Source organism: Gracilinanus agilis, chromosome 2 (assembly GCF_016433145.1).
Source record: "Gracilinanus agilis isolate LMUSP501 chromosome 2, AgileGrace, whole genome shotgun sequence".
Lineage (NCBI taxonomy): Eukaryota > Metazoa > Chordata > Mammalia > Didelphimorphia > Didelphidae > Gracilinanus > Gracilinanus agilis.
Genome location: NC_058131.1, coordinates 489,726,500 through 489,752,077, shown reverse-complemented (window position 1 = coordinate 489,752,077; position 25,578 = coordinate 489,726,500). Strand labels below are relative to the sequence as shown.

Sequence of the window (25,578 nt, the reverse complement as noted above, 5' to 3'; positions counted from 1 at the left end):
CTTTCTACCTCTAAATCTATGATCCTTTGTCTAATATCTCTTCTTCTTGAGGACCTTTCAGATACTTTCAGACAACTATCTTGTTTCTCCTAAGATTTCTCTTTTCCAGGTTCTACATTTCCTTTGCTTTTACTTTAGTTTAGCTAAAATCCTTTTTATATTTAGGGGGGTTTAGTAAGAGCACTATTTGAATGTTAATATGATAATCATTACATCACATATGTAGTATTGTAACTTTCACCCGTTATTAGAGAGAACTATCATATTAGGACAGAACTGGATGAGTAGGTATGTTTCTATTTCATCCCCATTCCTTTATTAAAAATCCTTACAGCTTCTGTATAGTAGTGCTTTCCCCTTTTCTATCTCTTTTGTCTTCTTTAAGATAGTTCTGAACAGTAAACTATACTGAGATACGTGTATTTTTTTATGTTTCAGGTGGCTCTGAGAACCTTCTTACAGAGCCGTCTTCTTCCTCAGACAGGTCAGAGAGTTCCTCTGGAGAGAACCAGACAGTGGATGGAGAATCTCAAGACTTCTCTCAGTCAGAACAGGGTGGTAGTTCAGAGAAATTGGGCCTCATCTCAGAACCCCCATCCCCATCTGACAATCTCGTACACCCCAAACCTGACTTGGCCTCCGCCATTAGCACTTGGGTCCAATTTGAAGAAGATACACCATGGACCAGCACTTTGCCAGCTCACAGAGAAACAGGTGGGTCTTATGGGAAGGGTAAGAAAAATTAGATTCTAAAGTATAAACTTCCTTAGGAGTTTTTTTCTATGAGAGAGGGTTCTGATTTTTTCTCTCTGAAAATACTGAATTAATCAGTCACATTGAGGGGCTACCCATAGATCTGATTTGGTTTCAATAAGAAACTAGCTTTTGTTAATTTAAGCAAATTGTGTGATGAGACACACCTTTGCCTTCTTGAGTCCTTGATCTCTGTCCTTGATTGCTAATTGTATTTGTAAACATGTCTCTATGTAGCTACTGAAATTGTACTCCAATGCCTCAATTTGATGCATAGTTCTTAAGGGCTAATCTAGCAAAGCAAAAGCCTGAGAAGATCCTACCAATCCATTTTAATTCAACAAACACTTACTAAGCACCTGTTATGGTGCTGAATGCTGGGAATACAGAAGCAGAAATCGAACAGTCTCTACACCCAAGAAACAAATGTTCTATTTGTGGGATGTCCATAGATAAATAAAAAGAAAACTAGGAAGGCTTTGATTATAAGTACCTGGTGACAGACTGGATCCTTACATCTGAGGATTTGCTTACCTAACTGGCTTCTCACCAGAAAGTTGGAAAGCTATTGAATTTGTTCTTCTACAAGAATTCATACAGGCTATCTTCTAAAGTATTCAGAGGTTGAATCTACACTAGTAAAAGAGAACCCACAGAGAACCTTGAAGTTTTTATTATGAAGTATTTAAATATATATTGATCCACCAGGCACTGGAATTAATATGCACTTAAATCTTGCTTAACTAGATTATAAATACTTCTTGAGAGCTGGTGTTATATCTTATTCACCATTTTCATGTATTGCTGCTGTTTCATCAATACCTAGGGCAAAACTATACCTATAGTCCTCAAAATAATCCAGTGGATCTGTGTTGCTTGCTGTAACAAGTTGAGGGTAGCTGTGTAGACAGCTGATTCAGGAATGACTCCCACATCAATAATGAGTTGCTTCCTGCATGTTACAACATAGTCAGTTTTATTTTTGGTGATGTTATGTGCACCTTTGCCTACAAATTCTTTTCTCAAAGGAGGTAGTCATAGTACACAGTCTATATAAGTTTTTGGCTTCTCTCATTCTTTATTTCTGATCTATACTGGGTGTCCTAAAAGTCTTATGGTTTTAAGCTATTAAAATTTAAAGGATTTTACATTTTAAAGTACTACCAGGCTGTCTTTAAACCATAAGTTGTTAAAGCTTAAAACTGAACTAATGACTTTGGGGACATCTTGTATATACTAACAAATTTCTTGTCATCTTTTCATTCCTGTCTTTGCTTTAAAGTTCCTGAGGATCATAGTGTTTATCGAATTCACTCCGAAAATATTATTGAATTCTTTGTAGAAATTCTTTTGCCTTTTTATCTTGTGTAAGAATGTTGCTACCTGAGATGCAGTTATTTTCATGGTGCAACAGTCTTGCCAATATAATGACTCCCCCCAACACCCGAGAGTTAGCTCAGGCTAAATGTGGAGAGCCTTATCACCATTGGTCTAATTCCTTGCTATAAGTTCTTTGACCAGACCAACCCATGAAACAAAATTCAAGAACTACATACACTACTTCTGCAGTAATAGTGGGAGCATGGTGGGAAAGGAGGAAGAGTGTTAAAAATCGTATTGTTTTAGGTAGACTCTTAATACTCTACAATGTAAAATCCTTGTTCAGTCACCAATCAAAAAAAGTGATGTTACTTGAGTATCTGAACTACATCATTCTTGCCATTATCATTATAAATGAAACTGGAAGAAAAAAATAATTTGAAGGAAGAAAGGAAGAAAAGAAGGAAAACATAAAGACCATCCTTAGAGAGGCAAATAAAGGAGTTGTTAGAGTTTGTTTTATTGTATACAAGAGAGTCTTAACCTCTCCTCTTCCCACTTAAGGTTAGACACCAGCACATGAGCACTGCAGGAAGTTGTGTGCATGTGCTGAGGAAATGGAAGTCAGCTCACCCAAAGGCAATAAGAAACATCATTTCATGGGACATTTTATCATTTTGTATTGTCCTACTTATAAGTCCTTTGCAAAAGACCTCCTTGACAAAATTGCAGATCGTGTAACAATAGCTATTGCAGAAAATGAAGAGGTAGAGGGGTTCTGTGAAGACCTGAAGAAGACCCCTCTACATTTAACTAGCATATACTTTGATGCTTTCAATGAAAAGGTGGGAATTGTTGGACTTGGAGGTCTGGTGGTTGTCCTTCATGCTCAAATAGGACCAAAATGACATCACTGGGTGATGTCTTTTGACTTGTGCATAAATTGGATTTAAATGAAGCTGAGCTTCACAAAGTTGTCAGCCTCACTCACTCTTCCAGAGTTATTGAAGTCCAGTGACAAGACAAAAGTCAAGTTGACTTTTGCTTCTTTGATGTCTAATCAAGCTGTTAGCATTCCACAGAGCCTGCTTCCACCACCTTCATGGCCATTGGCATAAATTGTTCTCATCATTGGAACAAATTGTTCTCATTCCTTTTCTAGGGAAAGTCTTTGCATGCCTCTGTTAGGCACCTTCCTGATTAACGAATGGTATTGAAGTCTGTTGGTTACTCTCAATCTGGTTTAGCCCACCTTCCAAAATGGTTTTATTGGGGTGTGGCCACTGCATATGTTACAGCTTCTTAGAGCTATTGGTGAGAGCTGGGTAGTAGGTAGACAACAAATGAGGAAGTATCCTTGAAAAGGGCTTCTCCAGAGGTAATCTTTCCTGAATACCCCATAGATGGATTGGGGAAAAAACATGGAGAAAAGCCCAAAAAAAGCCTTTGATAGATTACACAAAATCCTCATTCTTTTACATCATGAGTACCTTCTTTAAGGTTAAAAAAAAAAAAAGGTAGGCATTGAACATGGTGAGTACTAAATAACATCAAACAGTTGAATATATTTTAACAACAGAAAATGAGTTACCATATGGAAGTAGTTACTAGATTAGATATTTGCATATAATCAAATCAGTAACCTGGTAGAACAAATATTGAAATTAGGTCAAAACTAGAATGAAAAATAAAAATAAGAACTGGTTATAGTATGAAATTTAAACAACCCTATCCTGATCTATTCAAACAAAATTTACTGATGAAAAATGGGCAATGCAAGGAAGAGAGGGCATATATATATGTTTATATACAAATATATTACAGTAATTTCATATTAAGGTTAATTGATGCAAATCAGTTACCATAACAAAATTGAAAAAGCCTAAAAAAACACCTTGGCAAACACTTCACTTACTTATCAAGTGGAAAAAAGATGGCAGCAAAAAGCAACAGTAGTTTAAAATATGTAGAATATTTTAATTGTTTTTATTCATGTCTTTTAACATTAAAGAATGAAGTAAAACAATCTCTTTAATACTCTTTGGGAAGATTGCTACACAAAACAACAAGCCATGATGGTAGTTTTTAAAAATTTAATTTATTTTATTTTTTCAGTTATACTATTTGATAATTGTTTTTTGACATTTTAAAATTCAGATTTTCTCCATCCCTGTTGTCTCCTCTTTCCCTGAGGCATTGAAGAGTCTGATATAGGTTATACCTATATTTCCATGCAGTACTTATTTCCATATTGCTTATGTCATGATAGAAGAAACATATCACACATACAATAGAAATTTCATAAAGGAAATATAATGGAAGAGACCATGTTTTGAGCTGCTCTCAGATTACAACAGTTCCTTCTTTGGCTATGGATAGCATTTCCATCATGAGACTCTTACAGTTTTTCTGGAGGCTTGCTTTGCTGATAATGGTTTAGTACTTCCCAGATGATCATCCTATAATATTTCTCTTACTATATACATTCTACTCCTGATTCTATTCACTTCACTTGGCATCAGTTCATTTAAGTCTTTCCAAGTTTTTCTGAACTCATCCTGTTCATTGTTCCTTATGGCACAATAGTATTCCATTATGACCACATACCACAACTTTTTCATCTTTTTCACACGTGATGGACCACCCCTCAGTTTCCAATTCTTTGCCACTTCAAAAAGAGGTGCTAAAATATTTTGGTCCAGGTAGGTCCTTTTCCCTTACCTCTGATCTCTTTGGGATACAAAATCAAAGAGGGTATTGCTGAGTCAAAAGACATGCATAGTTTTGTAGCCCTTTGATCTTGCTTCCATATTGCTCCCCAGAATAGTTATATATGTTCACAAATTCCACCACCAGTGAATTAATGTTCCAATTTTCCTGCATCCCTTCCAACATTTACATCGTTTTTTTGGTCATGTTAGCCAATCTAGTAGGTATGAGATGGTATCTTGGAGTTGTTTACATTTGCATTTCTTTAATCATAGTGATTTAGAGCACTTTTTTCATGTGGATAGTTTTAATTTCTTCTCTGAGAATTGCCTGTTCAAATCTTTTGACCATTTTTCTATTGAGGAATGCTTTGTATTCTTATAAATTTGACTCAGTTCTCTATGTTTGAGAAATGAGACTTTTTGTCAGAAACACTTGTTATAAATTTTTTTTCCCAAATTTGTTGTTTCCTTTTTAATCTTGGTTGCATTGGTTTTGTTTGCAAAAAACTTTTAAATTTAATGTAATCAAATTATTTTCATTTACATATTATGATCCATATGATGTTTCATTTTTTGTCATGTTCTTTATGTCTTGTTTGGTCATAAAGTCTTCCTTTATCCATAAATCTGACAGGTAAACTTTTCCATGTTCCCCTAATTTGTTTATAGTGTCACTATTTCTGTATCAAGTATCCAGTTTGACTTTATCCTGGTGTGTGTGTGAGATGTTGGTCTATACCTAAACTTTATCATACTGCTTTCCAGTTTTCCCAGTAGTTTTTGTCACCGTGAATTCTTTCCCAAAAAGCTTGGATCTTTGAGTTTATCAAACACTAAGTTGTCATGAACATTAACTGCCATGTGTTGATTACCTAATCTTTTCTATTAATCCACCGCTCTATTTTTTTAGCCAGTACCATATTGTTTTGATAATTACTCTTTTTTTAGTATAGTTTGATATCTGGTATAGTCAGGCCTCCTTCCTTCATTTTTTTTTCATTAATTCCCTTGATATTCTTGGCCTTTTGTTCTTCAAATGGACTTTGTTGTTATTTTTTCTAGTTTTATGAAATAATTTTTGAGTAGTTTGATTGGTATGGCATTGAATAGGTAAATTAATTTAGGTACTATTGCCATTTTCACTATGTTGGTCCAGCCTATACTGAATAATTAATGTTTTTTTCAATTATTTAGGTCTGACTTTATTTGTGTGAAAAGTATTTTATAGTTATGTTCATATAGTTCCTATGTTTCTTTGAGTAAATATGCCCCTGTGTATTTTATATTGTCTAGAGTTATTCTGAATGGACTTTCCTTTTCTATCTCTTGCAGTTGGATTTTGTTGGTGATAAATAGAAATGCTGATGATTTATGTGGATTTATTTTGTATCCTCCAATTTTGTTGAAGTTGTTAATTATTTCTGTTAGTTCTTTGGTTGATTCTCTAGTAGTCTTTGGATATACCATTATATTATCTGTAAGGAGTGATAATTTTGTTTCTTTGTTGCCTATTATAATTCCTGTTCTTATTGCTATAGCTAGCATTTCTAGTACAATATTAAATAATAGTGGAGATAATGGGAAGGCTTGATCATCACACCTGATCTTTGTTACGATTAAAAATGATAAAGACTGATAAAATGAGGGAAATAGTTCAATTTTGATCTTCATGGTCCAGTGAAGGGTCTTTTGGCATCTTTTTGATGCCTCCACCAAACAGGTTCGTTGTCTGGATTCTGGGGAGATGGCAAGATCCTTATCCTGAAATTATTCTCAAAAGAATTTAAACTTTACATTATAGATTATAAAACATACATTTCCTTCTAAGAATTATACATCTTATTAGGAAGGGTTTTAGTTTATCCTCATTACAGATAATATTTGCTGATGTTTTTAGATACATGTCATTTATTTCTTTGAGGAAGGTTCCATTAATTCAATTTTTTCTAATGTTTTTGTAAGGAATGAGTGTTTTATTTTCTCAAATGCTTTTTCTGCATCTATTGAGATAATCATGTGTTTTCTGTTGGTTTTGTTACTGATTTCCTCTATTTCACTTAGATTATCAGATTTATTGGCACATAGTTGGGCAAAATAACTTCCAATAAGTGCCTTAATTTCTTCTTCATTAGTTGTGATTTTGCCTTTTTCATTTCTGATACTAATAATTTGGTTTTCTTTCTTTTTAAAAAAATAGTGTTAACCAGTGATTTATCTTTTTTTCCCCATAAAACCAACTCCTTGTTTTATTTATTAGTTCAATGGTTTTGTTTTTTTACTTTCAATTTTATTAATCTCTCCCTTGATTTTTAGGTTTTTTCAATTTGGTGTTTCATTGGGGATTTTTAATTTTTCCCCCTAGTTTTTTTAAAATTGCATGCCTTATTCATTGTTCTGTTCTTCTTTGTTTTATTGATGTAAGCATTTAGAGATATGAATTTTCCCCTAAATATTGCTTTGGCTGCATCCCATAAATTTTGATATGTCGTTTCTTCATTTTCATTTTCTTTAATAAAATTGTTAATCTTTTCTATGATTTGTTCTCTGACCCATTCATTCTTTAGGATAAGATTATTTAGTTTCTAATTAATTTTTAGTCTTCCTGCTGTCCATTATTGAGTGTAATTTTTATTATGTTATGGTCTGAGTAGTATGTATTTAATATTTCTTCCATTCTACATTTGGATGTGAGGTTTTTATACCCTATTATGTGGTCAATCAAGTCATGCTGGCAGTTTAAGGGACTTCTAAATAGGCATTTTATGTTTTACTTTAGCCCTGTCATGTCCTCTAGGTACATGTCTTCTGGCAAAACCAGTCAACTTTGACCAAGAGATACAGATCTTGAGACCTCACAAACTCATAATATTCTCTTTAAGAATGGACATATCCATTTCATGGTTACTGTTTTGGTCACCTACAATCAGTCAAAGAAAAAGCAGAAGAGGCAAACAGAAGCCTAGATTCAAGCTCACTTTGCTGAACCCTCAGCTCTAGTCTCTATGTGGGAACATTTGTTATATTGTCAGGTTGAAGTTTCTTTCTTCCCTATTCCTCACTGGAATTCCCAAAATTATATCATGTTATCTGGAGAGTCAGCAGAAAATTATCTCTTCTTTTCAACTTATGGGGCCCTACTGCTGCTTAGGCTATGAGACTAAGAAGATTGCTTTGTCATCCTAGCACAGCTAAGTTCTTAAATGCAGAGCCAACACATATGGTTGACTAGAAGTAGGAAGGGCAGCTCAGTGCATACTCCATGGGGTACAATCTGCATTACATACATGTCTGGGAAAGAGAGTTCAAGTGGACAAGGAGTTGGGCCAAAAATTAAAAAGGAAGAGAGCATACTAAATTGTCTTTGGGAAAAGTTGCAGTACTTCATTAATGACTCCAAACTTTTCCCAGAAATAAACGACCAACTTTTTCATGGCAATATTCCACCAGCCATGAGTCATGGACTAGTACAAAGTCTGTGAAGAATTAAAAATGAGTATCACACAAAGGATGGAAGAGAGATGGATGTGAGCAGGCTGCACCACATAACAGATAAGAAACTTGAAAGAAGGTCAAGATGTGTAAAGTAAGTAAAGATGTGTATCAGTGATTCCCAAAGTGGGCACTACCGCCCCCTGGTGGGTGCTGCAGTGATCCAGAGGGGCAGTGATGGCCACAGGTGCATTTATCTTTCCTATTAATTGCTATTAAAATTTTAAAAAAATTAATTTCCAGGGGGCTAGGTAATATTTTTTTTCTGGAAAGGGGGCAGTAGGCCAAAAAAGTTTGGGAACCACTGATGTATATGATTGAAAAGGAAGATGGGCTGGCCATTAGATAAGGATACAACTATCAAGTATCAAGGCTGAGTTTTGCTTTGTAGGTTGCTAGCATTTAGTAATAGGAGTAAGGGTATCCTTGTGATGTCTAGAGAAAGAACTTCTAGTGTTTTGGGTGAAATGTATGGCTGTGTTGTCTGCCTTTCATTTTAGAAGAGGACCAATGACATCATGGGGTGATGTCTTGACTTGCATTTGAGTTGGATTTAAGTGAGGCAGTTGCATGCAATTGTCAGCATCATTCTCTTTTCCAGAGTCATCCAAGGCCAGTGGCAAGACAGAAGTCAGGACAACAGTTGATGGCACTTCCAAAGTATATAGCTGATGTAGTGGTAGTGGTAAGAAATGAAAATATTATTCTGGTTTCCACATTTATTTTTTAAGCTTAGATGTTTCCTTGGGGAAAATCCCAGTAAAATTTACTGGATTAGGAACAAAATAATACAGTAAACATTTGTTAAGCACCTGCTATGTTTCAAGTACTGTTCAAACTGTGGATGCAGCCTCTGTCATCAGAGAACTTGTAATTTAATAGGGGAGACTACATTAAAGGAAGCTGAAAAGAGAGGGGGAGTGCCAGAAATTTGGGGGGAAGGTGCACAAAGGCATGATGAAGATGTATGAAGTGTGTAATAGGGATTTCTATGTAAGGTCATCACCATCATGAAAAAGTTAAAATATCATTATTACTTAGTACAACTCTGATTCATGTAAGTTTTCTAATCCTGGAATTAATAACTTAGAGACCTAATGGAAATTCATTTTCATGATTGTACATGTATAACCTAGATCAAATTGCTTATCATTTTGGGGGGTGGGGAGAGAGAAAGGAAAAACTTTGGGAAAAAATAAAGGTAAAACCCTGATTCCTAAAGGAACTTTTATCACATAGAATTCTTCTCACTGACCACTGTCATGAGCAGGTATTAAAGGTAAAAAGTAATATACTTCACAAATGTTCAAGAAGTGTTTTTTCTATTGACTAGGGGACTCTTGAGTCTTAGAAAGAAAGCTATTTGTCTTGTTAAAACTTTGTTTCATCCAACCAATAGTTCTGTGTACACGATAGGTACTTAATGTTTATAGAATTATTTTACCATTAGGGAACAAAACTTGTTCAAAGTTGATTTCCCAACTGTGCCTTCAAATGGAGATCCTTTCTGTAACAGGACTTTTGTCTTTTTGTAATTGAAAGTTTTAGGTTGGCTGTGAAGAAGAAAAAGTGTTTATGGTTCTGTTTGCCTCAAAAATTACAACACTACCTTATTATTTGGCTGTTGGATTTTTGCTTCTTCCTGCAAAGGGTTAAAGTTGGAATTTCAAGCAAGGCCCCTTTTTTTTGGGGTTTGGAGATTTGTTGGTTAGCAGTTACTTACTGACCATCCCCTTACTTCACAGCACTATTGATCTGGAATTTCCAAAAATCCATGCAGATGAACACTCATGGTGTTATTATATCTACATGGTACAAATGAATGAGGTTGCCATAATAGCTAGGTAGAAATTTTAGCCAGTAACTTGGAATAACACAGATCAGAAATCAGAAGATTTTTTTGTTCCTACCTAATTGTATAAAATTTTCATTGGTATTTCATTTTTCAGTCTTTATTTCCCTAAAAAGTTTTCTTTTTTATTTATGTTGTTAATTCACTTCAAATCAATCTTTCAAGACTATTTGATGTATACTTTCACATAAATATTTATTTTTGAGATATTTTTATTTATTTTTTCAAAAATTTTCCAATTACAGGAAAAAATGTTTAAACATTCATCTTTTAAAATTTCTAGCTCCAAATTGTTTCCCTCCCTCCCCTATTCCTTGAGAAGGCAAGCAATATAATGTTGATAATCTATGTGAAGTCCTGAAAAATATACTAAAATGCTGGTCATGGTGCAAAAGAAAACACATAAAATCCAAGAAAAATAAAGTAAAAATAAATGCTTTAATCTACATATAGAATTCATCAATTCTTTCTGGAGGTAGATAAGATTTTTCATCACGGGTCCTTTGGATTTGTCAACAAGCATTTACTCAGCACTTTCTATGTGCTAGGTGAGGCAGCTAGATGGAACAGTGGATAGCATTGCTGGGCTTGGAGTCAGGAAGATTCATCTTTCCAAGTTCAAATCTGGCCTCAGATACTTCCTAGCTATGTGACCCTGGGCAAATCTTTAAGCCTGTTTGCCTCAGTTCCTCATCTATAAAAAGAGCTGGAGAAGGAAATGGCAAACCACTCCAGTATCTTTGCCAAGAAAATCCCAAATGGGGTCACAAAGAGTCCAACAAGACTGAAAAAAAAAAAAAAGACTGAATAATAGTGCCTGCTAGGCAATATTCCTAGACACTATTCTGAGATTAATGCTAGGAATACAAATATAAGCATAAAGAAAGACATTCCTGGCCTTCTGGGAGCTTGCATTCTAAAGCTAATTAAGACTTTTCCCAGAGGTGGTCATGAATTTAAATGGGTTTTGACTAATAGAATATGTGGTATAGTACAGAAAGATCCTGGAGCTTTTGGACTTGTGGGTTGTTTGCATGCGGGTGGGGTAAGATTGGAAAGAGAAGCCACAATCTGGGAACTTTTCATCTTTTCAGTAGTACCATTAAGATTAATAAGAAGAAAGGACATCTAGATGGCTGAACAGATTAAAAGCCAGGCCTTAGTGATGGGAGGTCCTAGATTCTAATCTGGCCTATGACTCTGGACAAGTCACTTAATCCCAACTGCCTAGCCCTTACCACTCTTCTGTCTTGGAACCCATACTTAGAATCAATTCTAAGATAGAAGGCAAGGGTTAAAAAACAAACAAACAAACAAAAAGATTACTAAGAAGAGAATCCTTCTTTTCCCTTCTGCTTTCTCTGTCTCACATACTCCATGCCACCTGCATCTATTGTCTATCTAGAGCTTTCTGTTCCAGTGTCTACCTCAGGAAATGGAATTTTTCTTCATTGTTTTTGATTTGTTCTGATGAAAATGTCTTAAGAGAATGGTTTTCTCTAGGTTGTGCCTTTCTGAAGAGTACCTATTTTATTTAGCTTAAAACATTTGAAACAAGGAGAATGGATGTCTATTTGCCTTTTTTGGATGACAAGCATTGTCTCAGTGAATTATGAAATTGCTTAGTGTCCTGCCATGCACTGAGAAATAAGAACAGAGAGTAATTTCACAGCAAGGGACTTGATTGAAGAATATCTTCTTCTAGCTTATCCTTAACCTCCCCTAGTTTCCATCCTTCCACTTCCTTTGTAGTAAATCCAGAGGCATGTTAAAGACCTGACAGTGTCAGAAGGTGGACTTTAAGTTGCATGCACACCTAAGGGGGCCTAAAGAGAAGGGAAAGAAGGTTGGATTACAGCCTAGAATGGGAATGTGCTGTTTACCCTAATTAAAATGCAAGAAGGCTGTAACCATAGTGGAGTGGGAGACAAAGAGGCTGTCTTTAATGTTAAATCTCTTATTTTGTGCCTTTTGAATAGCCAGGCCAGACCGTCTGGGGAGCTTAGTGAGAGCAACAGAAGGACAGAGCCAATGAAGTTTTCTATAACCATCCAGCAGCCCTCATGTCCAGGGTATTTATTTCATTGTGCACTGAAACATTCTGAGGCTGATTGAATAACCAAGAGCAACAGCTTGGTGATGAAAACAGCTCTAGATATGTGTAAACATTCAAAGAACATAGTCCATCTCTGGCTTTCTTTGAAACCCTAGGTAGGAGAGGATACAAGGTAGAGAAATGCCATCTTGATCTGATTCTCAGCCCAAGAATTAGGAGATGAATAATCTCTTTCAGATGGCATAAAAAGAAGACAAACAGAAAGAAAGAGGCAGTGGTCTTTTTTTTTTTATCTTATATGGGGCTGGAAGAGAGATACAAACTTTGGGGTCTAGAGGAGAGAATGATTTAAGAAATGGAAAGAGCCTCCCCCTTAAGTCTAATGTAAAATAAGAGTGCCCCCTGCTGCAAAGTTGAGGCCACTCTAAATATCTTAAATGATAAAATTCACATCTTATATCTTGAGGAGACTTCATATCTAGCTGTAGCATGCACATGGGATGCACTCCAGTAAAACCATCTTTGTAGATTGGCTAAACAGATTGAGGACCCCAAGCACATGAAGACTTCTCCTGACAGAATAGATGGATAAGAAGTTTGTTCCAATGGCCAGGAAGGCAGATGAAGCAGGCACTGTGGAGTGCTTATAGTTTGGTCAGACATCAAAGATGCCAAGGTCACCCACTTCATATCTGCCATAGTTAGTTGTTCTGACTTTTGTCCTTCCACTGGACTTCAATAACTCTGAGAGATAATGAGGTTGACCTTTGTGCAACTCAGCCTCACTAAAATCCAGTTCACTCACAAGTCCAGGCATCACCCAGTAATATCACTGATCCTCTTTAAAAACAAAGGACCACCAAATAGCAGCAGTATTAAGAATTTTTCCTAGAATAGATAACTAGCAAAACCATAAATATTATATTATCCCTAAGTTTAAGTTAAGTTTTGATCTGTTTTGGAGACAGACAGAACATTTAAAAAAAAAAAGCCCAGGAAGAAAGAAGAGTATGGTAGTATACAGAAATCATCAGAAATTAGAAGTCACTAATCCTGGAACCAAAAATGGCAAAGAACTGAACTACTTTACTGAACCATCGATTGAATCCAGGTATTTTTACTGAGTCCTCAACATAGTGACATCTTTCCTCCCACCAAAAAAAAAGTTGATCTAGTCAATCTGCAGAAATATGAATTGACTCAATGTTATATTTTCTAAAACTATGAAGATAGGTAAGTCATGATCTTTCTGGATCTCATTTTCTTCAACTGCAAAGGGTATTGGATAAGATGATTTCTTTGGTGCCTTTTAGACCTTAACCTAAAATGCTATGATCCTATTCTCTAAGATGAACTGTTATTCTGTTTTGAGTCATTGAACAGGAAGAAAAGAAAGCAATACGTATTTATTAAGCACCTACTATTTTCCAGGCACTATGCTAAATGCTTTATAATATTTCATTTGGTCGCCACAGCAGCCCTGAGAGGAAGGTAATATTATTATCCCCATTTTATAGATGAGGAAACAGAGGCAGAGAGCGGTTGAGTGACTTGCTTCAGGTCATATAGCTAATTAGTACCTAAGGATACTAAACTCATGTTTTCCAGATGCTAGGCATATTGTTCCATAGTTGCTTCCACTTTAGTTAAGTGGAAGATGTTAATGTACCAAACCAAGCTCTTGAACTAACCAATTCTACAACTATATTGAAGTAGCATAGTGCAATGTAAAGAAGATTTGGACTCTGAGGACCTGGATTCAAATCTTGTCTCTCATGCTTACTCCTTGGGTGGATTTAGGCAATTTATTTAACCTCCTGGGATCTGAGTTTCTTCATCTGTAAAAATGAGGTTGGAATAGATGACCTTTGAGATACCTTGTAATTACAAATCTTTTTTGCTTTTTTTTTGCTTTTATGATCAATCTCTATGAAGCTCAATTTCTTCACCTATAAAGTTAAAGGAAGTAGACAGCCCTAAGTCTCATCCTGTTTACAGAATTAGAATTTAAAAGGGACCCAAAGGTGATCCAGGTCAACCTATACTTTATTAGGATTTTTAAATTTAGTTGTTTTCATTCATGTTTCTATACATGTAGGTTTTAGCTAAAAGTTTTAACTAGACTGGGTATTAACTAATCTGATATGTTTTTAGCTAATGCTTAAACTTCAGTTGTTCGTTTTGTACTTTTTCTTTGAAATTCCAAATAATTCCAAGTTTGATTCTCATTTGACCAAATAGATGAGGAAAGATAATCTATGCTTTTATGATTGCAAATTTCAGTTCAACCAGTTGTTCCTGCCAACTAGGGATTTCTTTTTGTAAAATGATATGGTTGTGGCAGGGTTGCCACTCTGAAAAGCCCTTTTGAGAACCACTGGTCTATGAGATTAGGGTTTGGAATGGCTTCTTGAATGCATGAGGTATAAAAAGCCTGGTCTGTGTGAGTAGTGGATTGAGAGCCCGGCTCAGAGACAGGAAGGAGGTCCCGGGTTCAAATCTGGCTTCAATCACTTCCTAGCTGTGTGACCCTGGGCAAGTCACTTAACCCCCGTTGCCCAGCCCTTACATCTGCCTTGAAACTAATACATAATATTGATTCTAATACGGAAGGCAAGGGTTGTTTTTTGTTTGTTTGTTTTTGCTTGTATGTTTATTTGTATGTATTTTGTTTGTGTTTATTTCATATTGGTCATTGTTATAAGAGTAAACTCATATACAACCAAAACTCCAAAATAAAACCAAAAAGATAGTGATGTGAAAGACAACTCCAATAGTTCTTTTTTTGGAGGTGGATAGCATTCCCCATTATCCAACATAAGTCTGTCAGGATTGCCCCAGATCATTTCATTACTGACAGTAGCCAAGTTTTCGCAGTCATTGCCCTATATTGCTGTTATTGTGTACTATGTTCTCCCAGTTCTCCTTATTTCACTCTGCATCAATTCCCACAAATCTTTCCAGCTTTTTCTGAAATCATCTAGCTTTTCATTTCTTTCTTTTTGAAAAAAATCTACCAAATTAATTAATTAATTAAATTTTTCTGTATTTACATGATTCAGATTCCTTCCCCTCCTCCCTCCTCACCCCCATTAGCTTATCACTTCTTATAGCACAATATAATTCCATTACCAACACGTACCACAATTTGGTCAGCCATTCCCCAATTGAGAGAGATCCCCTCAATTTCCAGTTCTTTGCCACTACAAAAAGAGCTGCTATAAATGTTTTTGTACAAGTAGGTCTTTTCCCTTCTTTATTTTCTCTTTTGGGTACCAGCCTTGTAGTGGTGTTGGCTGGATCAAATATTATTCACAGTTTTCTAGCCCTTTAAAGCATAGTTCCAAATTGCCCTCCAGAATGGTTGGATCAGTTCACAACCCCACCAATAATAATGCATTAGTGTCCCAATTTTGCCACATTCCCTCCAACATTTACCTCTTTCAGAAGGTACGGGTTTAAACAAAAACACCTAGCTTATGAGGGTTCCTCAAGCTTGAAAGAATTTCCACTCTCACATGAGTCAGCATACCTTTTTGACCAGATGGCTCCTTGACAATAATAGCTTTTTGTTGTTGTTGTTATTGTTGTTGTTTTTAAGTTATTAAGTAAGCAATTAATAGATGACTATTGATTGACTGATTGAGAGATAGGAAAGTAGTTGAGAGACTTGCTCATTAGAATCAATGTTATATCCTTAATTGATTCTTTTTATGATTGGGCAAACTTTACTTTGTTAAATATTTTATGGTCCATAAGTGTCTTATTATGTTTCATTCCTTAGCTTGAAACATCAAACAGGCCTAAATTAAACTTAGCCCAGAATAGCACTAGATTGGCAATCTAGGACAATTAGAGCATTCTGAGTATTAGCAAATTTCCTCCAAATGAATCACTGGCACAAACACTTAGTGTTTCTTTTGGTAAAATCACAGTTGAGCCACAAAAGAAAAGGAAAATTTAATTAACCAGTTATCTATAAATGTACCCATTAGCAAATGCTGTGGTAAATGCATAATCTGTTAATTGTGGGTAAAAATCTATGCTGAGGAACATATGTCCAAAACACCCATAATGGAGGCATATCATTCCTATTACAACCATTTAAAGATATTGTTCTTTACTTTATAGGTGATTTAAGGAATTTTCAACAATAATTTTGACCTTATGGGATTTTTGCCTTAGTTACTGACCTCAGAACTTAATTCTCACATCAGATTTTTTTTTTTGCTGGATTTATTTATTTTAGCTTAATTATCTACCAAGTGTCCTAGAATTCTTAAGAGAAAAGATGCCATTAGTTAACAACTCATGGATGTCTGTAAATGGAGAAGTAGATTTGAATCTGTTCCTTTATGGCATGAAAGAGTTGGGGGTGTTGGGAGGTGGGGGAAGAGAGGGTTATAAGGTAGCAATAGAATCTTGCTGTTCCATAGCATAAATATCTTAAGCTTGGCTTCTGGAAGAGGATCAATTCCAGGCTCACCATCCTCCCCCCATCCTCCAGGCCCTTTTCGCTAATTTTATGGTCTGAGCAAATTTCATTAGAGACTTAAATAAATTGCTGCATTAATGATTTCTAAACCAATATAAGTAAGCAAATGTGTTGAACCAGACAAAAGCAATTAGTGAGCTGCACTGACATCTGGCTGCCTTCTTCCAGAAAGAGTGGTTCTTTAAGTTCAGCATTGGGTTGGTTAAATAGAAAAAGACTGGGAGGATTCAGTGAAATGAGCCAGAATAAAAATAACTAAGTGTGATCTTTGAGTAGCAGCACTGAATTTACCATTAGTAGACCTAGGCTTCAAATGTCATATATATATATATATATACATATATATATATATATAAATATATATATTTGACCTCGGGCAAGGTACTTGACTTGTCTAAGCCTCAGTTTCTTTCCATATGTGGAATGAAGGTCCTGGTGACTAGATTATCTCTTATAGTCCTGTAATGGTAATAAATTTCTATCAACTTTATTAATGGTACATTATAATAGCTAATAATAATAATACATAGTGCTTTAATATTTAAAGAATACTTTGAAATATTATCTTATTTATTCATCAAGAATTGAAGCATTTTTTATGGGTCAGAATAATTTGTATTCCTTTTAGTTGTCCAGATCAACATAAAAGTCTCCCCTTTTGTTTGAGGGTTATATGGGGATAGTTCTGTCTTATGAGTTTCTAAGTATAAAGATTGTGACTTTTTTTGGAAACCCTTACCTTAAATCTTAGAACCAATATTCTAAGGCAGAAGATCAATAAGGGTTAGGCAATGGGAGTTATGTGACTTGCCTAGGAAGTCACATAGATAGGAAATCTCTAGGCTGACTCTATCCACTGAACCACCTAGATGCTCCCTATTCTACTACTTAAAAAAATTATTCTAATAACAAATTTCTACGTGAGTTTTCTAAAGTTATGTAATCTAAATTGTCTCCATCCTTTCTTCCCTACCCCACTCCCTGAGCTGACAAGCAATTCAATTTGGGTTTTACATGTTTTATCATGCAAAGCATGTTTCCATATTCATTTTTGCAAGTGAATAATCTTTTATTTCTAAACTGAAAAAACAGATACCCAAATAAACAAATGATAAATCATATGCTCTCATCTGCATTCTGACTCCAACAGTTCTTTCTCTGGAGGTGGATAGCACTCTTTTTCATGAGACCCTGAGGATTGTCCTGGGTATTGTTGTTAGTAACAAAGTCTATCATGTTTAATCATTCCACAATATTACTGTTACTATGTACAAGATTTTCCTGTTTCTTCTTATTTCACTCTGCATCAGTTCATGAAGGTCTTTCCAGCTCTTTCTGAAATCATCCCATTCAATATTTCTTACAGCACAATAGTTAGTATTCTATCATCGTCATATATCACAATTTATTCAGCAATTCCCCAATTGAAGTACATCCCTTTAGTTTCTAATTTTCTGCCACCACAAAAAGAGCAGCTATAAATATTTTTATACAAACAAATCCTTTTCCATTTTTAAAAATCTCTTTGAGATATAGACCCATAGCTTTTTGGGCACAGTTCCAAATTCCCTTCCAGAATGGATGGATCAGTTCACAATCTACAAACAATGCATTAGCATTCCAATTTTTCCACATGTTCTACTACTTTTAAAACATACTTTATTTTAATTAATATTATTAACTTTTTTCTCATTCTGGTATATACTAACCTATTCTTATTACATATCTATTTATCCATAACTATATCTATGCATGGGCTCTGTGTGAATATTCTGTCTTCTCTCCATACTATTTCACAAACACACTTCTAGCCAGAAAGGTTGCCAACTTCTTCTTTGACATTTCCTGTATAGGAAAACACTCATATTACTATGTGAGATTAACTGTAAGGAGCAATGATTTCTAGCTGAGGGCCTCACAGAAGGCATTATGAGTTCTGCTTAAAGGAACCCAAGTTCTACGTAAAGGAAGAGAAGAATTTTCATTGGTAGAGATAGAGGTTGGGCAAGTGGGAGACTGTTAACATTCCAGGGTTTGGGATCATGTTGTGAGCAAAGACAGGCTACCTCACTCACACTGATATGGGAACTGTGAAAGTCCTTGGAGCTCTCAAAACAAAGTTGTCACCTGAGTGGCATTTATTTCTTCAGAAAGTAAATGAACAAGGATAGCAAGGTCCCCAATGCTAGATTGAGTGAGAGTTTTTTGGACAGAATTGTTGCCTAATACATTGACTGACTGTGTCACCCTCTTCTGCATCTTTGCCTGTTAAAAAACCTTCCCGTTTTTCCAAGGCCCAAGGACAATTCAGAGGGACTTATTTTTTTCAGTTGCCACTTTTTCCATAATAACGTTCCTAAATTCCTTTCCTACTTGAAGTCTTTTAGAGCCTTTTGTTCAGACACCCCCATTCACTTATATTCTTATTTGCATTATAGTTAACTGTGTATATTTTATTTCTACTACCAAAATGTGTCCCTTTTTTTTTTTAAACCCTTACCTTCTGTCTTAGTAGCTATCCTAAGACAGAAGAGCATCAAGGGTTAGGCAATCATGGTTAAGTGATTTCCCCAGAACCCACCAAGATAGGAATTATCTGAAATCAAATTTGAACCCAGGTCTTCCTGACTTCAGGCCCAGCTAGCTATCCACTCACTGTGATTACCTAGCTACCCAAGATTGCATGATATTTGAGAGCAGGGATTATACCTTGCATCTTCGCTGTATTTCACATCATACCTAATATGGAGCATGGAGCATAAATAATGTTTTCCTCAATATGGCACTTTTAAATGAATAATCTTGCACATGCCATTAACTAGAGGTTTTCTGTGTTTTTCAGTAAACTTGAGAAGATAAGATGTCAGGGCAGCAACTGAGATAATTTTGGTTATTCTGTGTCTTTCATGAAGGAATGGTGGAGACAATAAATTAGTCTCTGGATACTATGAAATTCTTCATTTTGAATCTCCAAATATGATATAAAAATGGTGATTTTGGGGTGTATTAGTGCCAAGGAAAAAAAGAGGAAGAGGGTAGTTATTGCAGTTGGATGCACGACAGCATTAGAAGTTGTATAGAAAATAGATAATTGCAAGTTCTGTTTGACTATATACCAGTCATACAACAGAAATACATTTGCACAGGATTTTAAATGAATGAATTATATATTTTTTATTTTTATTTAGAATATTTTTCCAATGAATGAATTATATTAAGGATGATGGTATAACTCTAAACTGAAGAACTCAAAGATAATGCTACTAAATTAATATCTTCTTGCTTTGAGCAAAGCTACCCACCAAAGTGTAAGCTAGACTCTTTTATTGTATGTTTTTAAAAACATCATCAATAAATAACTTCCTCTTTTATTTTACCTGCCATTCTTTCTCAGGTGGGTATTTTGAGATACAAACTATGAAAATTCTTTGAACTCTTGAAAAGAAAAGGAAAAAAATTCAGGCAAGGTAGCCCAATTAATATTAGTTGCTTTCTTTTTTGGATTTACCTCTAGCCCCACCGCTAACCATGTCCTGCTGGACATGTCCCTCCTTTGACTCCTTGGGAAGATGCCCCCTGGCTTCCGAGAGCAGCTGGACTACTCATTCTGAGGATACTAGTAGCCCAAGTATTGACCCGTCCTATACAGACATGCAGGCACTTGATGCTGAGGAGCAGACAAGTGGAGGGGCCTCAGGAGCTGATTCTGCTGGTAAGACAAACCAAGGTGGAAGACATTTCCAACCAGCTTCCATATCTATTTCCTTAAAACTCTCTTATCCATTTTGTGGTACTTGTTTGGACTTTATCAGAACATTTCCATCAAAGACAGCACAAAAATTGCAACAAGGAGACAAGTTTCATTGGATTCACTGGTAGTTTACTATCAGGAGACATTTGAAATGACTAACTGGCACAGTGGATATTTAGTGTTAGATTTAGAATCAGGAAGAACTGAGTTCAAACCCTCCCGTGGATGCTAGCAGTATCATCCTGTGTAAGTCACTTAGCCTCAGTTTCCTCATAAAATAGATAGAGTTCTAGGCCTGGAGTCAGGAGGACCTGGGTTCAAATCTGGCCTCATATACTTCCTCGTTGTATGGTCCTAAGCAAGTCTCTTAACCCCAGTAGCTAGCCCTTACTGCTCTTCGGCCTTTGAATTATTATTTAGTATACATATTTAATATATATTATTTAGTATGTATATTATATGGCATATAATATATATTAATGTGTATATATACTAATATAGAATTAATATAAATTCTAAGACAAAGTAAGGATTTAAATAATAAATGAATGAAATATTATAAAATAATAACAGTACCTACCTTATGACATAGCTGTGAGGATCAAATGAGATAATATGCATATGAAGTATTTTGTTGCAAACCTTAAAAAATATAAATGTTAAGTATTATTGTTGTTATTATTTCATGGTTATTATATAATGAGGCATTTGCAAATTCTGTTCAGCATTAGCTCTTTTTCCTTTTCATTTATTTTCCCCTCCATATATCGATAAACTGTGAGCCATATGTATGAGGCTAAATCTTTTATCCTTCCCTGCCTCCCACACATTTCTTCTGCCCAAAGAGTTTAGTTGACATAGAATGTAGCTCAGTTTGGGAAAGAAATATTCATCATGTGGAAGAAAATAAAAATTAGAACCCTAGGAACTGCTTCCATGTTCCTTTGCTGTTTTTCCTGTCAGATTCTAAATATTCTTCTTATCATTCTGTGTTCCTATGACCCCTAAGGCTCAATTAGGTAGTAGCCTCAATAGTGATGTTTACTTTTCCTTGCCTGTGGAATACTGGTGAGTAGGCAAGCATTTCTTGACTATTTTTTTGTGTTTTGCCATCTTTGATGCATTTAAGTACAAGGTTGAGAATAAGGGGATAGGACATATAAAAGAAATGGTATATTCTATTTGGTTGGTTTTTTTAAGTCAAGGGAAATTTTCAGTTACTGATCTATAATGCCATTGAAGGTTTCTTTGTGGAGAATATGGACCGTTTTGTATTTTAATTTTCTTTGTCTCTTTTATCAGACAACTGTTTTGTTTTGGTTTTTTTTGAAAGTCTTATCTCTAGACTGTTTAGGAAATTTTCAGAGGCACATTGCTGTTCTTGGGTTCCCAGAGGAAAAGCAGGAGGCTTCACCGACATAAGGGTCAGAGGCAAGGCCTTTCAACTAATTGATCAAGATGGATTGATCAGTCTTCCAGATGACTTAGTTAATTATGGAGCTAACACACTATCTTTCCTGTAATTCATAAGCATTTCTGTTGGGGAGAGAGGCTCTGCCAGAAACCTTAGCCCTCTCCTATGGCTATTCAAAGCATTGAAGAGGAGACAGAATGGGGGAGGGCATGTAAATCCCCTGAGATTCTGCTTAGCTGCAGTACCTCTTCTGTGCCCTCTGTGTCATTGCTCCTCCATAGGCCCATTCCTTTCCCAGAGAGATTTTTTTTTCACTGTAGGAAAGTGAAAAGTAGATTTCCTCATGGAAAATGTTTGTCTTGGTCTAAGAGAAATTAGTCTGGAGGTTCCCTTTGTCTGTTTTTATGACAGAATTACTTTAAAAATCTAGGTATTTAGGAGCTTTCGTATATGATGAAGTCTCAAATATGCCTTATCTGCTTTAGACATGGTTAATTTACCTTTCGAAAAGTTAAAAATTCGAGTGCCTCCATTTCCCCAATCTATATGAATATAATTTTCCAACTGACTTGAATAAAAATAACTCGCTATGATGGTCCTGTTCCATAAAGGCACAAAGCGGTGGAAGTTAACTAACAGCTAAACTCAATCCACTTTAAAGTTGCAGAGACAGAGAAATTAGGCCAGAATGTTGAGAATTTTTTCCCCTTTAAGCAAAAGACAACTACCTGAATGAAAGCAATGGTCTACATAAATAGTACTTGTTAACAGGCAGCTACATTTATAGAAATCAATTTTAGTATTCATAAAAATAAGATACAAGTTTTGGGAGGTCAGAATTGCAAACTGATATTGAGTTTTCAAGGACTCACTGGGAAACAGAGACTACCCCAGAAAGAGATTTAAAAAAAATTTTTTTCATCTGCAAGCAGAGCTATGAGTCATTGTTTAAGGACACAGTGATACTAACACAGTGAGAGCCTCCTTAAATGTAGGGAAATACATATTAAGTGTTGAAGTGTTTTATATGATTGAATATAAATTATTGGGGAAAGCTGCTTACAGAGTGATGTCTTTCTCCAGAAAGATGGTCCTTTAGGAGACAAGTTCAAGTTTCTCAAAGCTGGAAGACAGTATGTATATTTCAAGTAGGTTTTAAATTTTCTCCTGCACTTAGCAGGGATTTTCTGTAAGATGTGTTGCTATACCCAGATGTAGGAACAAAGCTGATAATACCTTTTAGGTTTTTTGTTTATAGATATGGTCATTTCTTCATGTCAAATAACTTTCCAGATGAACACTTAAAAAGATAAAAAGGAAAACTTGCATCTTTTTAGCCCTCAGGCCAAGAAAAAGGTTGAGAAATTCAAGCATAGTTCTTTTTCATTAAGCATTGTATTTGTGCATGGTGAGATTAGCATCCTTGGTCAAAAACTAATGCAATGCCAGAGACATTCATCTCATCTAGAAATTGTAAGTATTTAAGATAAGATTTGTAACATGATCTATGAAGTTAGATACAAAAACATACTTTTTTTTTTTAACCTTGACCTTCCATCTTAGAATCAATACTGTGTATTGCTGGTTCCAAGGAAGAAGAGCAGTAAGGGCTAGGCAATGGAGATGTGACTTGTCCAGAGTCACATAGCTAGGAAGTGTCTTAAGAGCAAATTTGAACCCAGGACCTTCCACCTCTGGGCCTGACTCTCATTCCACTGCCTCTCCTTAATATACTTCTAATGAAATATTATTCCTTGCCAACCTACTCTGCTTATCATCTCTAGATGGAATAATAATTATCCTGGTTCTACTGAAAATATTATAAGATAATGAAATTACTGAATGTAAACCACATTAACATCACATAGTTGTGGCCAAAATATTAACTATCCTATTTTTTAAAAAAGCTTTAGGGGGCAACTGGATGGCTCTGTGGATTGAGAGCCAGGCCTAGAGATGGGAAGTCCTGGGTTCAAATGTGGCACTTCCTAGCTGTGTAACCCTAGGCAAGTCACTTAACCCTCATTGCTTAGCCCTTACTGTTCTTCTGCCTTGACACCAATACACAGTATGGATTCTAAGATGATAAGGGTTAAAAAAATTTTTTAATAAAAAAAAAAAGCTTTCTACTTGAATCAGAAGATGTAGTTTCAAATCTTGTTTGTTTTCAGGTCTCAGTTTTCTCATCTATACAATCAGAGTTGAACCAGATGACCTCTGAGATTTCTTTCAGCTATTGATCCATGATTCTCAGGTAGAAAAGGTTTGGGAGAAAAAACATTAGGTAAATACAAAAAGTAATCAAGCTGAGTTGTCAAGAAAAAAATTCATTAAGTACTTACTCTGTGCCAGGTAATGGGCTAAGTGATGAGGATCCAAAGGAAATTAAAAAACAAAAACCCAGTCTCTGACCTCTAAGAGTTTATATTTTGATTAGGGAGACAATATGCAAATAACCAGGTACATATAAGATAAATACATAATAGGAGAAGGTAACCTAAAACCTTAGCAATTGTGGGGACCAGGAAAAGCCCCCTGCAGACTATGGACTTTAGCTGAGTCTTGAAAGAAGCTTTGGACACTAGGAGGTGACACCTTTGAGGAATAGGGGATAGTCCAAACATGGAAGGTATAGCATTTTTTCAAGGAACTGCAAGTAGGAGAGTGAAGCTAGATCATAAAATGTATGAAAGGAAATGATGAAGAAACAGCAAAGGAGAATGAGATAGCAGGAGCCCCAAGAGAAAGCAATGTCACAAAAACCTAGGAAGGAAAAAGTACTCAGAAAGAAAGATGATTAAGAGTGTCAAAGGCCAGAGAGGGGTTTAGGATCGGGGGAGGAAAGGCCATCAGATTTGGCAATTAAGAGATCATTGGTAATTTTTTAGAAAGGTTGTTTCATTTGAACGGTAAGACCAGAAACCAGACTGTTGCTGAGGGTTTAGAAGAGAATGAGAGGAGAGGAAGTGGAGGCACCCATTGTGTACATTGCTTTCTCTAGACATTTGGCCTGGAAGAGGTAGAAAGATATAGGATGATAGCCAGTGGGGGACGGCAGGATAAAGCAAAAGTTTGTTTTTTGCTTTGTTTATTTTTAAAGATGGGAGTAGTGATAGTTATTTTATCTTTTGAGAGTTCTGAGATTGTAAATCCTTGAGAAAAATGGTTGCTGGTGTTTTATCTCTTGTCAGCTCTCCGTAAGCTCAAATTTCTTCTCTGTGTGAGTTTGCTGTAGAGGTGGTAAAGGTGATAAAGCGGGACACAGGGTTTGAGAGGCACAATGGAATTTCATCTTCAATCGTGAAACTAAATAACCATCTCCTCTTTCCCTCAGCCACACAGCAAGTTCAGGATAATAGCCATGGATAAATGATATTCAGTTCACCTTAGTCCTTTGAAGTCCAAGAGGACAGGCAAACCCTCTTATTTGTGCTGAAAGTGTTATGATGCCTGAGCCCCCTGCCTGTTGACCTTGGCTCCTGTTCCATTGCTTAGGGCCTCCAGCTTTTGTCATTATAAACAGGAGTTCATCTGGGAATTTAGCAGCCCACAAAGCAATTCTGTCTGGTCACATAATTGTAAATGGAAATTCTGGGCTCTACCTACACTTTCCTCTCATTTTTCCTCCATGGGGATAATTAAGAGAAGAAAAACAAATAAATTTCCTTACCTTGGGTGTGAAACAGGATGTGAAGCAGGTTAAAGATTATTATTGCCTAATATATGTATGCATGGGG

The 25,578-nt window shown here is 35.7% G+C and overlaps 1 protein-coding gene across 1 annotated transcript in view; it reads left to right on the top strand.

Moving 5' to 3' along the window:
• STON2 (stonin 2) overlaps positions 1-25,578 on the top strand; it is a 131,181-nt gene that overhangs the window by 1,552 nt on the left and 104,051 nt on the right. The window contains exons 2-4 of the mRNA XM_044664986.1: positions 439-714; positions 18,729-18,737; positions 20,191-20,388. Of these exons, the coding sequence (XP_044520921.1) occupies positions 439-714; positions 18,729-18,737; positions 20,191-20,388 (483 nt within the window). The remainder of the gene's footprint in view (positions 1-438; positions 715-18,728; positions 18,738-20,190; positions 20,389-25,578) is intronic.